The sequence below is a fragment of the Aegilops tauschii genome, chromosome 4, assembly GCF_002575655.3.
Source record: "Aegilops tauschii subsp. strangulata cultivar AL8/78 chromosome 4, Aet v6.0, whole genome shotgun sequence".
Classification (NCBI taxonomy): Eukaryota; Viridiplantae; Streptophyta; class Magnoliopsida; order Poales; family Poaceae; genus Aegilops; species Aegilops tauschii.
The window spans coordinates 328,462,513-328,478,367 of NC_053038.3; the positions used below are offsets into that span (position 1 = coordinate 328,462,513).

The following is a 15,855-nucleotide window of genomic DNA, read 5'->3' on the forward strand; positions in this document are numbered from 1 at the left end:
ACAATAGAGCGCACGTACCAGGTGTTGACCTTCCTACCTCATACTCTTAAAAACTCACTTATAGCCGCTAGAACTAAGGGGTGTTCTTGCATAATAATAAACACAAACAGTTAATAACTCGGTTAGCGTCAGTCGTCAGATCTGGCCACTAGCTCCCTAAAAAAATCTGGTTGCTAGCTACCGGTAAAAAAACTGATCGCTAGCTTTTTCCTGAAAAAACTGCTCGCTAGTCCAAATGTCTATTTGTTAGCTTTTGCGTCTGATCGTTATACATTTACAACTACATCTCTCATTGCTAGCTTGTAGGCTACTAACGTTTGTTTCTTTTTGCCTTTTGGTTTTTGCGTTTTTCGCTCTTATTATTTTATAATTAATTTTCTGTAAGGAACAAAGTTTGGTCAAAACATATTTCAAAAAACATGTTCATGAATTACATATTTTTTAAAATTATAAAAATTGTTAACGAATACCAAAAAAATTCTAATATATGGTGAACAATCCTTTAATATATGATAATCATTTTCTGAATACACACAATTTTTTTTGTAATATACAGCGAACATTCTTTTTTTATACATGATGTACTTTTTTTATATATGATGAACTAAAAGCGAACTTTTTTATATACATTGTACTAAAAGCAAACAAGAGAAACCGAAAAAAAGAGAAACCCGAATAGAGAAAATAGATAAATAAGAAGAGAACAAAAAATGAACACATTTTGATTTGTTCTAAAAAATTGATAAACACGAACAATTTTAGAAAAATGAACAAATTTACATATTTGAAACATTTATTGAAACTTGTGAATTTATGAAAAAAGCAAAAAGAATCATAGAAAATGAGATCCATTTTTTAAAAATAGAAAAAATAAAAGCAGAGCAAAACCAATGAAGAAAAATGATAAATAAAAAAACATGGAGAAAACAAAACAAAAAATGTATCCTAGCTACTTGGGCCGGCTCTTCTGCAGTTTGTTCGCTGACGAGGGTGGACTTGCAGCTAGGACAAAAAAAGGTCGAACCCCTACTGGAAGTCGAGGGTGGACTCTCAACTGGGAATGAAAAAGGCCGGGCCCTAATTGCGAGTCGAGTTTAGACTTGCAACTGGGACCAAAAAGGTTGGGCCATACTTGCGAGTCGAGGGGTGGCGTTGCAACTGGGAAAAGAAAAGGTCGAGTCCCAATTGCGAGTCGACGGTGGAATTGCAACTGGGAAAAAAGATCGGGTCCCGGTTGCGAATCGAGGGTGGACTCGCAATTGGGACTTAAAAAGGTCGGGCCCCACTTGTGAGCCGAGGGTGGACTTACAACTCAGACAAAAAAGGTTGGGCCCCAGTTGCGAGTCGAGGGCGGATTTGCAATTTGGACAAAAAAAGGTTGGGCCCTAGTTGCGAATAAAGGATGGACTTGCAACTCGGACACAAAAGGTTGGACCTTAGTTGTGAGTCGAGGGTGGACTTGCAACTCAGACAAAAAAGGTTGTGCCCTAGTTGCGAGTAAAGGGTGAACTTGCAACTTAGACAAAAAAGGTTGGTCCCGAGTTGCGAGTCGAGGGTGGTCGTGCAACTTGCGAAAAAAAAGTCTACCCCCATTTTGTGTCGAGAGTGAACTTGTAACTAGGACAAAAATGATCGAGGCCTAGTTAAGAATTGAGGGTGGACTTTCAACTGGGACAAAAAAAGACAGGAGCCCCGTCACGAGTCAAGGGCAGACTTACAATTAGGACCAAAAGTGTTGAGACCCGGTTGTGAGTCGAGAGTGCAATTGCAACCGGGAAAAAAAGGTCAGGCCTCAGTTGCGACTCGAGAGTGCACTTGGAAATCGGGCAAAAAAGGTCGGACCCCAATTGCGAGTTGAGGGTGGACTTGCAACTGGGAAAAAAAGTCATGTCCTAGTTACAAGTCGAGGGGTTTTTTTGCAACTGGGACAAAATAGTTCGAGCCCCAATTGCGAGTCGAGGGTGCACTTGCAATTAGAAAAAAAGTCAGACTCCAGTTGCGAGTCGACGATGGACTTGCAACTAGGAAAAAAACCAGGTCCCTGTTGCGAGACTAGAGCAGACTTGCGACTCGGACAAAAACGTTGGGCTCCAGTTGCGAGTCGAGGACGTACTTGCAACTGGGACAAAACAATGCCAAGCATCAGTTGTGAGTCGAGGGCCCACAAATGCGAAGCCAAACAGGCCTAGACAACAACATGATATGTAATAAACAAAAAGAAACAAACGAGGCGGAAGGTAGAGAGAGCGCTTGCCTGGAAATTACAGGAAATAAATTTAATGGTGAATTTATTTATTGAAAATTATGAATTTAAAAGACCAAAAAGAGAAAATAGAAAAACAAAAGTTGAAAAACAAATGAGGAAAAACAAACAAGGGAAAACAAAACAAAAATCTTATAGCAAAGAGTTATCCTACAATAATGCACTTAGATGTGAGGTATTATTTCACATCTAGATGTGAAATAGTAAACCCGAAAAACAAAACATAGGCTCCAGTAGCGAGTTGGGGTGGGCTTGGGACTCGGACAACTACATGCCCAGTTGCGAGTCGAGGGATGGACTTGCAACTGGGACAACCATGAAACTACGAGACAAGTTATGAGTCAAGGGTTGACTTGCAACTAGGATGAAATAAACTATGGTCCTAGTTGCGAGTCAAGGGTGGACTTGCACCTGAGATTAAAATGAGAGGAAAACCAATGAAAGAAAAAATGATAAAATATAAAAATTAAAAATCATGAAGAAAAAACAAAACAAAAAATAGAAAATGTATCCTAGCTACCTGGGTCGGCTCATCTGCGGTTTGCTCGATGTCGAGGAGTGGACTTGCAACTGGGACAAAAAAAGATCGGACCCCTAGTGGCAAGTCGAGGGTGGACTCGCAACTGGGACAAAAAAGGTTGGGCCCCAGTTGCAAGTCGAGGGTGGACTTGCAACCGGGACAAGAAAAGGTCGAGCCCTAGTTGCGAGTCAATGGTGGACTTGCAGCTGTGAAAAAAGGTCAATTACCCCCGAGAACGTCAATTCCGCAACACAACGCAGCCACGCCTAGTTGCATTAGCATTGAAGGCATGAAATGTAGTGGGGGACAAGACCAGTAATTGCAAATTGAGGGTGGGATTAAACAAATTATGAGCTCAGTTGCGAGTCAAAGGTGGATTTGCAACTTGGATGAAAAACAATAGACATGGCTAGTTGCGAGTCGAGGGTGCGCTTGCAACTGAGAGAACTATGAGTTGAGTTGCGACTCGAGGATGCACATAAAATTGGGACAACTACAAACTACGAGCCCAGTTGCGAGTCAATGGTCGACTTGCAACTAGGATAAAACAAACTACGGTCCAGTTGCGAGTCAAAGATGGACTTGCAACTGGGATGAAAGACCAAACACGGGCCCAATTGCGAGTCAAGTGTGGGCTTGCAACTGGGATAAAACAAACTATGGGCCTAGTTGCGAGTCGAGGTAGGACTTGTAACTAGGATAACAAAAACTACGAGCTCAGTTGCGACTCACGAGTGGACTTGCAACTGAGATGAAAAACATAATACATGCCGAGTTGCGAGTCAAGGGTGGACTTGCAACTAAGACAACAACAAAAATAAGGCCCATTCACAAGTTGAGGGTGGACTTGCAACTAGGACAACAACAAAACTGTGATCCCAGTTGCGAGTAGAGGATGGACTTGAAATTAAAACAACTACGAAACAACGAGCCCAGTTGCGAGTCAAGGGTAGACTTGCAACTGGGATGAAAAACAAAAACATGCCTAGTTGCAAGTTTGAGGGTGGGCTTGCAAATGGGAGAAATATAAACCCAGTTGGGAATGGAAGATGAACTTGCAACTAGGACAACTACAAAACTAGAGGCCCAATTGCAAGTCAATTGTCGACTTGTAGTTGGGATGAAAGACGAAACACATGCCCAGTTACAAGTCAAAATGGGCTTGTAGGGGTGGACTTGCATGTCAGGGGTGGACTTGCAGCTGGGACAAAAGTGGTCGGGGTCCCCAGTTACGTGTTGAGGGTGGAGTTACAACTGGGACAAAAAATGGGCCAGGCCAAGTTGTGTACTCACAAAGTAGGACAAGAAAAGATCGGGCTTCTTACATATTAGGGTTAGACTTGACAAAAAAAGTTGTTGCCTGTCATTGTAGTGTTTAAAAGCACATCCATCCTCGGGTTACCTCTGCTCCAAAGACAAAGAGGAATGAGAGAGAGATATGAGAAGAACTGATGAGCCAGCGGCCAGCTCATCTCTTCGACTTATACAAACAACTTGTCTTTTCAACTACAACACAGAAAAAACAAACCACAAAGAATGGCCCAACAAAAAAACGCACGGTGTGATGAGCCGCAAAATAGACAATGGGCGAGTGACACCGGATGCGCGGGACTAGACAACCCCGATCAAAAAATTGCACGAAATTAATAGCGACTGGTCAAATGGACTGGAACTTAGATGAAACATCGTTGAAACTCATCTATATGAGTTTTAGCAATTCGGTACATGATTCACTTAAATGAACACAAAAATCGAAACAACAACAAAAAACATGCATCAACAATTGTACGGTATATACACACAAAGGAGGTGCATGCACGCAACATATGACATATATGCATTCATAGCATCGCAGTGGGAGAAAAAATAAAAAAATAAAAAAAAGATAAAAGGCCTCGGAAAATGCAAAGGATGTAGCGAACGGAGACAGTTCAGAAAATAGACAAAAAAAAGAAGAAGAAAACAGACAAAGACAGCCCACGCTGCCACACACGTGGGCCAGCCCAAGCTGCCACGATGCACGCACGTTAGGCTTCAGGCTGCGCGAGCACAGCACGCTCGAGCTCGAACGCGGACAACCGTAAGATTAGCCTATGCGGGAATTTTGGGACAAAACAAATCAATGGGAGACTTTAAAAGAAAAAAAATTAAGGATAAGGGAGTTAGATGTGAGATAATATCTCATATCTAGATGTGAAATAGCAAACCCGTAACAGCAAATGCGGTACGAGAGCAGTCCCTAGAAGTAAATCACCTGCCTGCCCGAGCAAGCCCCCGGTGCCGGTGGCGTATGCTGCATCTCAAAATGCGGCGGATGTTGCGGCGGCATAGGGGGTGCAAACGGCCTCATGCAGTCCCAGGGTGGCGGCGGCGGGCGCAGCATATGAGGTGGTGCCCAGCGCGGCGGTGGATGTGGCCAGCGCCAGGGCGCTTGCGCCGGCGCGCCCCAGCACGGTGCCGGATAAGACGGCGACATCGGCGAGCGCCAGAGTGGTGCCGGACCTGCAGGCTGAAGATGCTGCGTGAACGTAGGCGCTCCTGGGCCCGACGGCGGTGGCATCGGCAAGCCCCAGGACAGGTGCGGAGGAGGCGGCGCCACCTGGCGCGAACCGAAGCCTGGTGGTGGGGTAGGAGGCGGCGCCAACGTAGGCCGGCTCCAGCATGGTTGCGGCGGCGGGCCGAAACCTGGTGGTGGTGGTGTGGGGAGGATCGGCTCCAGCGTAGGCCCGCTCCTGCATGGTTCCGGCGGCGGGCCGAAGCCTGGTGGTGGTGGTGTGGGGAGGACCGGCTCCTGCGTAGGCCGGCTCCTGCATGGTTCCGGCGGGGAGCCGAAGCCTGGTGGTCGGGAGAGGGTCGGCTCCAACTCAGGCTGGCCCCTGCTCGGCGGCGTGGGCGACGGGGGCGGAGGTGGCGGAGTAGGGGAGCGCATCCATAGTGGCGGAGGCACCACGGTCTGTGGCCGCGGCGTGGGCGACGGGGGCGGAGGTGGCGGGGTAGGGGAGCGCATCCATCGCGGCGGCGACGGCGTCGCCAACGACATATCCTCACCCTCCTCTTCCATGACCTCCTCCTCCTTCACCTTGGCCGTGTTGGACGCGGCAGAGGCAGGGCGCTGGTAGGGGGAGGTGCGCGTCCTCTTGGAGCGCGGGCGGCGCAGGGGCACCGCCAGCGCGAGCATGTGGTGGGCGGGCGGGGGCATGGGCTCCACCGGGTCCGGCGGGTCAGCGAAGGTGGAGAAGGCGGTGACGCAGCCGATGGGGCACTCCGCCCAGCCGATGGCGTCGACGTCGGCCGCGGCCTGTGCGGCGGCGATGCGCGCGGCGGAGGGCGGCGCGAGCGCGGCGCCACCGTGCAGCGTGGACCGGCGCGGCGGCTGCAGGTCGACCTGCCCCACCATGTGGTCCATGATCTGGGACTGCAAGGGCAACTCCATCCCGTCAATCACACCGGCAGCGGAGCAAAGCAAAAGGCGAAGATTACATAGATAGATGGAAGAAAACCTTCTTGCCGTGGAGCCTGGCGAAACCATGCATGTAGATGATCTGCAAGCGGCCATGGCAGAGTCGCGCGCAGAGAGGAGAGGAAACACATCACATATATCATCACATAATATAAGAGACTGGATCTCAAAAATAAATAAACATAACAACAGATTCAGTTAACAAAAATGGAAGAAGAAGAACAATATTCAGTAGTACCACCTAGTAGTATTTATATTGGTTAAAAATGAAAGAGGGGACTAACAGATTCAGTTAAACATGGCGAAAAAGACATGAAAGATCAATCCCTAATAAAAAAATGAAATACATGAAAGAAGAACGGCAGGATCATACACTCAGGAACATGGACGATCAACGAGAAAGTTGGGACCAAAACTAGAGAAGCAGATGAGATTGAGAATATTTTTCAAAAAAAAAAGATGAGATTAAGAGTTGAGAGTGGGTGGATTAGCAAGCACGTACGTTGTTGAGGTGGGCGGTGGTGAGGCGGGTGGCGTAGGGATCGACGAAGAAGCGGTGGTACCTCTCCAGCGTCAGGGCCAATCTCTCCTTCCCCATGGCCGCGCCCTCTCCTCCCCCTTCTCCGTCCTCCTTCCTCCCGCTGCTACTCTCTCTCTCTCTCTCCCCTTCCGTCAGGCAAGGTTCCCCTGCCCTCTCCCCCCTTATGGCCTTGCTTTTTGTCACGGCGGGCCAACACGCTCGATCGGCACGTTACGTGCAGATTTGGTGCTGCCTCGAAGCGCTGTGTGTGTGTGAGAGAAAGAGAGAGAGACGCGGTACGTTACCGCAGAGCAGGGCAGGGCAGGGATGAAGGAATTGAATGGGGCATCTGTTTGTTGGTGGGCGGTTTCATTTCCCTCGCCCGCCTGCCTGCAAAGCAGATAAACCAAAGGCACGACGCTGTTCCATTTCTCTTTTGCTTTCGCCCGATCAGGTCAGGTCAGGTCAGGTCTGTTAGAGTAGTCATTATGGTATACGACTTCTAGTCCAAATTCAGTTTTGTACCCCTACCCCAAGTCGGTTTGTACCTTTTCATATACTCTTGTATGCCGCACCAAATCATCAATAAGCAACAGTTTTATTTAGCTTTCATGGTATCAGATACCGGTCCCAGGGTTTAGGGTATGGCTCCGCCAACACCGCCGCCGCCGCCGCCGCCCGGCTACTTCGAGCGCCGGGCCGCACTCATCGCTAAGGCTGCCAACGCCGCGGCCGCTTCTCTCTCGGCCCTCACCATAGCTCCACAAAACTACCCTGCACCCATCCTCGCCGCACCAATATCTCTTGCTGACACAATCTCCGACGTCAGCCCCTACATCCCCATAGTTCTTGATCTCGCCGCCCACAACTACTACCATTGGAGACATCTCTTCGATCTCCACCTCGGCCGCTGCAACCTGCGCTCGCATGTCGCCGCCAACTGTCTTCCCCGCCCCGATGATCCGCAATGGTTGAAAGACGATCTCGCGATTGTCCAGTGGTTCTACACCCGCATCACCACCGAGATCTTCAACATGCTCGATCACGACGGCGCCACCGCTGCCAACATCTGGCACTCCCTCCGTCAGCTCTTCCAAAGCAACACCGACGCTCGGAAAAACGCTCTCCACACCGAGCTTCGCAATATGGTGCAAGAAGACGCCCCGGTGAACCTGTTCTGCCAGCGCGTTAAGACCATTGGTGATGAGCTCCGCGAACTCGGCGATACAGTTAGCGACTCACAGCTAATCAATATCGTCGTCGTCGGCCTCAGCGAAGACTTTGACAAGCAAGCCTCGTTCATACCGATGATATGGCCCCCTCCTACCTTCGCTGAAGTTCGTTCCTTGCTACAACTCGCGGCGGAAACACAAGCTCGCAAGGACTCTCGCCCCAAGGTCTTTCATGCTGCGGCTCGTCCTCCTCTGTCGTCTACACCAGCGCCGCCTTCCAGGCGGGCTCCTGCCACCGGGACGTCCACATCGTCATCTGTTCAACCGCCCCCAGGCTGGCGTCCTAGTCCAAACTACCGCGGCAAAAACCCTATCTACAGACCGCCGTCGACTCGTTCGGTTCCGCCTACGACATCACCAGCACCGAGTCCTGCACCACCCACCAGTGCTCCATCTGCGGTTGCATGGCGGCCTCCTCATGATCCTTGGACGGGGCTTGTTCAAGCATGGCCCATGCCCTGGTCCGCTCCGTCCACCCTCGGTGCTCCGCCGGCATACTCAGGTGCCTGGCAACCCGGCCTTCGACCGCCTACTGGTGCTCCCGGGGTTCTCAACCCCCGACAGCCGGCCAATGCCTATCACGCCGCCCCGACGTATGCTCCTTATGGTCATTACACCAGCGACGACGGCGCCTACTACACACCTCAGCCGGCCCTGCTCCCGACTCCACCCCCACCACAGCTGGCCAATGCCTACTACACTCCCCAGCCGGCCCTACTGCCTTCAGCATCGTATCCGCCGGCACTGCTTCCGACGCCACCCTCACCTGCGACGCCGAGCTGGGATCAAGCTGCCTTTCTCCAGGCCATGAATAACTTTGCTGCACAAGGAAACTCAGGTATGGATTGGATCTTTGATTCAGGGGCCTCTAGTCATATGTCTGCATCTAGTAATTGGTTATCTTCTTGCACTAAATCTCATATCCCTTCCATTATCCTTGGAGATGGATCATCTATTCCTATATATTGTGTTGGTCAGGCTCAACTTCCCTCTTCCACCAAACCTCTTTTACTTCGCGATGTTCTAGTTGCACCCGCCCTCATTAAAAATCTTATCTCTGTTCGCCAATTTACTTGCGACAATCTAGTTTCGGCTGAATTTGACCCTTTTGGTTTATCTGTGAAGGATTACCTGACCAAGGCCGAGATCGCTCGCTTCAATAGCTCCGGTGATCTTTATTCTCTTAATGGAGTTCCTGCCGCCACCCCTCCAACATCCATGCTGGCCTCCGTCGATCTCTGGCATCGTCGCTTGGGCCATCCCAACCCCGCCGTCTTAGCTTCCATGCTTAGTGAATTTACCATACCATGTAATAGGGACTCTCATAATTCTGTGTTTTGCGAGTCTTGTCAATTAGGCAAACATGTGCGTCTTCCCTTTAGTTCCTCTAGTTCTTGTAGCACTTATCCCTTTGAATTAATACATTGTGATTTATGGACCACTCCCATTGCAAGTGTTTCGGGTTTTAAATACTACCTTGTTATCCTAGATGATTTCACCCACTTTGTCTGGACTTTTCCTCTACGCAACAAATCCGAGGTCCATTCTCTTTTCCTTAATTTTCAACGCTATGTGTCTGTTCACTTCTTCCTCCCAATTCGCTTTATCCAATGTGACAATGGTCGCGAGTTTGATAACATTAAAAATCGTACTTTCTTCTTATAACATGGCATCCTGCTTAGGTTCTCATGTCCCTACACATCCCCTCAAAATGGTAAAGCAGAACGCTCTTTTCACACCCTCAATGATATAGTTCGCACTCTCCTCATTCAATCATCTATGCCTCCCAAGTTTTGGGCTGAAGCCCTACACATGGCCACCTTCCTTCTAAATATTCGACCTTCTAAAACGAAACCCAACACTACTCCCTATTATTCCCTCTTTCTTTCCCACCCCGACTACTCCGCGGTTCGTGTTTTCGGCTGTCTTTGTTTTCCCAATGCCTACGCCACTTCTGCAAATAAATTGTCACCACGCTCTATCCCATGTGCTTTTCTCGGCTTCTCTGACGAGCACAAAGGCTATCGCTGTCTCGACCTTCACACCGGACACGTTCATGTCTCTCGTCATGTCACGTTTGCTGAGCACATTTTTCCTTTCTCACAACACACAACTACACCATCCAACACCCCTAGCTCCGCAAACACCCCCTCTCCCCGTCCTTTCCAACTATATACTCCCCTACATGCCGAACACAACTTATCACCACCACCACTAACACCCACCATAGCCAATCCCAACCATACACTCCCCCACCCGAGACGTCCCCAACACCCCGGGCCCCTGCTCCCTCCCCAACACCCCCGGCCCCTTCTCCCACTCCACCACCCAGCTCTGCTCCCACTCCACCACCCAGCCCTACTCCTTCGTCCGACTCTTCCGCTGCGCCGGACTCACCAGTACCCACCTTACCCCCTCGTGCTATTCCTACAGCAGCCCCGATTAATGATCATCGCATGCATACTAGGGCCAAATCAGGATTTCATCAACCCCAAGACCGCCTAAACCTTCATACCTCCGTATCTCTCACTTCTCTTCCAAAGAATTACAAAACTGCTCTACTTGATCCCAATTGGGCCGCTGCCATGCAAGAAGAATATAATGCTTTACTTCAAAACAACACCTGGCAACTTGTTCCTCGTCCTCCCAATACAAATATTGTTTCTGGCAAATGGATTTTTCGCCAAAAGTTCCACTCCGATGGGAGCCTCTCACGATATAAAGCCAGGTGGGTTTGTCGTGGCTTTTCTCAGCAACATGGAATTGATTACGAAGAAACCTTCTCTCCTGTTGTTAAACCTAGCACCATTCGCACCGTTCTTAGTGTTGATGTCTCCTCTTCATGGCCCATTCACCAACTTGATGTTAAAAATGCTTTCCTCCATGGTTCCCTTCAAGAAACTGTCTACTGCCAGCAACCTCTGGGTTTTGAAAATCCATCCTTTCCAACTCATGTATGTCTTCTTCAGAAATCTCTCTACGGTCTTAAACAGGCCCCACGAGCTTGGTTTCAACGCTTCTCCTCCTTCATTCAAACAATAGGCTTCACTCCATCTCTCTCCGACACCTCTCTTTTTGTGTATCATCAAACTTCTGACACTGCCTATTTACTTCTCTATGTAGATGATATCATTCTTACCGCCTCCTCTCAAAAGTTCTTAGATCATATTGTCTCTCTTCTTAGATCTGAATTTTCTATGACTGACCTAGGACTCCTTCATCATTTCTTAGGCATTGCTGTTGTTCGCGATTCCTCCAGCCTTTTTCTTTCCCAACGCCAGTATATTCTTGATCTTCTTAATCGTGCTGGTATGCTTGACTGTCAATCATCTCGCACTCCTGTCGATACTAGTTTTAAACTTTCGGCTACCGGTGAACCCTTTTCCGATCCTACTCTCTATCGTAGCCTAACAGGTGCTCTTCAATATCTCACCATTACTCGTCCTGAAATCTCTTTTGCTGTTCAACAAGCATGTCTCTATATGCATGATCCCCGGGTTCTCATTATAATCATGTTAAACGCATTCTTCGGTATTTAAAAGGAACTCTCAATCATGGTCTCCACCTCAATAATTCTTCTCCAAACTCGCTTACCGCATACTCTGATGCAGACTGGGCTGGTTGTCCTGACACTCGAAGGTCCACTTCCGGTTTTTGTGTTTTTCTTGGTAATAATTTGATTTCTTGGTCTTCGAAAAGACAGGCTACAGTCTCACGTTCGTCGGCCGAGACTGAGTATCGCGCTGTGGCACATGCCGTTGCAGATACAATCTGGATTCGGCAGTTACTCTCCGAGCTACACAGGCCTATTGAGCAGGCCACTATTGTCTACTGTGACAACATATCAGCAGTCTACATGACCAGCAATCCAGTTCAACACCGACGCACAAAGCATATTGAGATTGATATTCATTTTGTTCGTGAAAAGGTTGCTCTTGGTCAGGTTCGGGTGCTTCATGTTCCCTCTACGGCTCAGTTTGCTGACATTTTCACCAAGGCACTGCCTACTAAGCCGTTTCAAGATATCTGTTTCAGTCTCAACGTCGTCGAGCCTGCCGTTGATACTGCGGGGGGGATGTTAGAGTAGTCATTATGGTATACGACTTCTAGTCCAAGTCAGTTTTGTACCCCTACCCCAAGTCGGTTTGTACCCTCTTATATACTCTTGTATGTCGCACCAAATCATCAATAAGCAACAGTTTTATTCAGCTTTCAAGGTCAATGGAAGAAAGTTGAGTTGAGCCTGCCTCTGCAAACTTGGGAGGCCCGGTCAAGACTCGTCAAAAGTGTCCCTCCCATCCTTTGGTTCTCAACTTCTGATGCTGGCTGTGGATTTTGAATTTTGGTCACGTCTGCATGTTCACTTCTTCCTCGCCGAGAGCCTGCTCTGCATTCCACCAAATACGAGCGCCACTCTCAAGTCATACACTAACCTAAATTTTTTGTATAAGTAGATTTGTTGGGTCATTACATTAAGATCTAACGGTCATCCTTTTTTCTTCTTCCTCCATCTTTCATCCTCCTCTAATCCATTCCTTCACCCACAAAATTGACTTACTCAAATTACAAATTCAGTCAACATACTCCAGTGATCTAAACACTCTTATATTTCGTTACAGTGGGAGTAGCAGTTTAGCACAGCCAGATTATTATCACAGCGAGCTAGATCAGACCGTTACGTCATTATCCCACCGCGCAAACTTTACACGCCAATAAAAGAGAGACGCAGTTTCTCTCTGCCTCGCTGAACTGAACCGAGCCACCAAGTAGATTCAGAACGACAAGGACTCGCTCAAAACAACAACGCTGAGCAACCACTATCAGAAATTTCAAAATGCAGACGCATCTCATTATCAAAACAGCAAGAAACAAAACGCATAGCATATCAACGCGGTTAACTTGAACAGGCAACATGGTTCTCATCATTAACACAACCAGTAAAATTAAGATTAATTTACAACTAGTACTGCAGATCACCACCGAACCAAAAGCAGCGAAGAACAAAGCACACCAGATCAACCGTCAGTTCCACGCTGCTTCAATCAACCACGCTACAAATCACACAGCAGAGGCAATGCCGCCGCTGCTGCCCTGGGCGGCGCCGGCGGCGTCGGGAATGTCCTGGACCTCGATGGACGGGAGCCTGAGCAGCTCCCTCATGCGCCTCTCCTTCCTCTTGGTCGCCGCCTTCCCCTGGCCCCTCAGGGCCCGCTTCCTGGTCCCCTCCACGCCGGGCGCCGCGGGAGGCAGGCTGGAGGAGGCGCTGAGTGTGCTCGGAGGGGAGACGCGCTGGACGACGGCCGCGGAGCCCGGGCGGATGGTGGCGAGCGGCACGGAGGAGGAGGAGGTCGCCCCGGCGTGGACGGAGAGGACGGAGCCGATGGGGCACTCGCGCCAGCCGAGGTCCTGGATGTCGCGCTTCACGGCCTCCGTGGAGAGCTGGGCCGCGGAGGGGCCCGCGGCGCCCGGCGGGGGCGCCACGGCGTTGATGCTGACTGTGGCGCGGCGCGGGCGTAGTAGGTCGAGCGAGTTGAGCGCGTCGACGATCACCGGCTGCGATCGACGAATGTAGGGGAGAGAATCAGAGAATCGTTAGCTCGCTCTCAGGGTGGGGGGCATGACAGGCAGGGGAGGGAATTGTCCAGCAGAGGGGAGAGGGTTTGGGGCTGTGGAGGGGTACCTTGTTGGAGTTGTAGAACTTCTTGAAGCCGTGCATGAAGAGGATCTGCGACGCCAGCAGGAGGAGTTAGGAGGGCGGCGGACATGGGCGCGGAGAGACAGATGGAGGAGGGGCCGACCTGATTGAGTTGGTCGACGGTAAGGTCTCGACCGCTGCGGGTGGTGAAGAAGAGGACGTAGTCCTCCAGCGTCAACCGCGGCCGACCGGCCGCCGGTAGCTTCGTCATCGCCGCGCGCGCGCGCTCTCTCTCTCTCTCTCTCTCTCTCTCTCTCTCTCACGGACGGAATGGGTGCTGTGAGCCCCTCCGCGTCCAAGGTGGGGTGCGCAAATGCAAATGGGGATGGAAGAGGAGAGGGGCCGCACCGTCGCGTGGAGTAAGCTGTCCCCGCACGTCAGTGCCTCATATGCCGCCCCCTCGAGACCACCGCGAGAACAAGTCCCAAGCCCAAAGCCGATGGATCACGCTACACTTCTTCGGTTAACGGTGCCAGCTGTGAATAAACACAACACGTGCCGGTGATCCTCTTTGCAAAATATCAGCATCGTGCGTTACATCAGGCTGAAAATATTAGCACATTTTCAACTAATCTAATACAGAAATATTCAGTAAACATGGCAAATACGGTATACATCTCGTATCGATACCTAAGCATGTGAGCACGTAAAGTACATAGAACCGAAGCATTTATGAACAACATATATATGGCCACATATGAACGAGCAAATAAGGGATGAACGAGTCATACCCTCCGGTTGGCCAGGCCAATGCGGGGTGGCAGCGGCAGCCTTGGCATCAGCCGAGGCCTTCTTATTGGTGGCTTCCTCGTCAGTCATGAGTCGATGCGGGGGAAATAGTGAAAGCAGAGGCGATCGGTGACGGGAACGGATCGGGAGCAGTGGCGTCGAGACGCTCCCCAAAAATCTTATTGCCGTTCTCCCGGACGGGAACTCGAACGACAGGGTTCTGGAGGCAGCTCGGCTCATACCCGCAACCCGCGGCGCGCGCGTCGTGACGAGGCGAGGCGGGCGGTGGAGGAGGAGCGCGCGTGTACCACTCCTCTTACCAAGCTCCCAATGGTAAGTGGTAGAGCAGCTCTTATAAAGGGGTCTCAACTCTCCTCAACTAGCAAGATGGTATTAAACTTTCTACCACCTGCAATATACCTACATAGGCCTCAAGATTAACCAGGAATCATTGTTCATATGGGCCTAAAACCCATCTATGATGCAACAATCCCCCACCGGATCTCGAGGCATATAAGTTTGTCAACTGTTCCAAACAATGTTTGATATATCAGAAATTTCAGTGGAGACTGTTAAGTTGAACTTCCACCTAGAGCAACAGGATTAGACTTCTTCACAACTGAACAATGGACGAGATTCCTAAAGATTACCCAATCTCATAGACTGTGACCAGCAGTCAGGCTCACGTAGGTGTGTTCCTCCAAAGAATGCTCTATAGAGCAGCATCTTGCTTGCACAAGCTTTGGAACACATTAAGACAAAAGTCAGTATATCTTACAGATTACGAGAGTATTGCATCTCCAACGGAGTGGGTTAGTAAGGACACTCTCCTCACTGGACCGCTGGATTGTTTTCATAGGTCCTAATTCACGGGATCTCCGACCACATAGGTTGGATTACCCCCATGGCAACTTACCCGGGTCTCATGCCCATCTCCCTCAACAGCATGCCAATGCACATCTCTCAGATTGGAAACAAACCGGCTCAGTTTGCATACAACAAATGAGATGTCCGAACGAGTAGCGCAAGCTAGGTACATCGGTGAACCAATCACTTGAGAATATCTCAATTGATCTACATTTGTGCCTTCGAACTTTCGAACCCGCACGCTAGGATCATATGGTGTTGCAGAAGGTGTCGGCGTTCTGGGAACCGGGGTACCCAGACTCGCCTGCCTGCGGCCCACGACGTGGCTCCATCAACGGCCTGGTACGACCCATCTCCAGCATCGACAAAGCAAGACCCTTGCGGGGGGGCAAGCCTTGCGAGGCGGACGACACCAAGACCTCCAGAGGAAGCGGCCTCCCTAGGCCGGCTCCTGAGGAGCGGAGATTCCTATGCAGGCACCCACCTCGTGAGGTTAAGGTGACGCAAGCCATGACGACCAAGGCCAGGCGAGCGCCAGCGGGCGCAGTACAACAAGTTTCCTCTTTGGT

General features: G+C 50.0%; 2 protein-coding genes across 4 annotated transcripts; both read right to left on the minus strand.

Moving 5' to 3' along the window:
* Positions 1–4,456: 4,456 nt before the first annotated feature.
* LOC109758417 (uncharacterized) lies at positions 4,457–7,106 on the minus strand. Of its 3 annotated transcripts, XR_012182089.1 has the most exons (4): positions 6,746–6,833; positions 6,284–6,325; positions 6,132–6,198; positions 5,684–5,847 (listed from the first exon to the last, which is right to left on the minus strand). XR_012182089.1 is itself a non-coding variant. In XM_020317272.4 (3 exons), the coding sequence occupies exons 1-3, from the start codon at positions 6,839–6,841 to the stop codon at positions 5,023–5,025; spliced, it is 1,314 nt and encodes a 437-aa protein (XP_020172861.1). In that variant the 5' UTR covers positions 6,842–7,106; the 3' UTR covers positions 4,457–5,022. The 3 variants fall into 3 exon arrangements, 1 of the variants encoding a protein (XP_020172861.1); XM_020317272.4 differs by having other exon boundaries at positions 4,457–6,198; positions 6,746–7,106; XR_012182088.1 differs by having other exon boundaries at positions 5,686–5,847; positions 6,284–7,106.
* A 5,739-nt stretch (positions 7,107–12,845) lies between these two features.
* Positions 12,846–14,024, minus strand: LOC109758420 (uncharacterized). Its single transcript, XM_020317273.4, has 3 exons — positions 13,794–14,024; positions 13,676–13,720; positions 12,846–13,548 (listed from the first exon to the last, which is right to left on the minus strand). Exons 1-3 carry the CDS (start codon positions 13,899–13,901, stop codon positions 13,054–13,056), a joined length of 648 nt encoding a protein of 215 aa, XP_020172862.1. The 5' UTR covers positions 13,902–14,024; the 3' UTR covers positions 12,846–13,053.
* Positions 14,025–15,855: the final 1,831 nt, after the last annotated feature.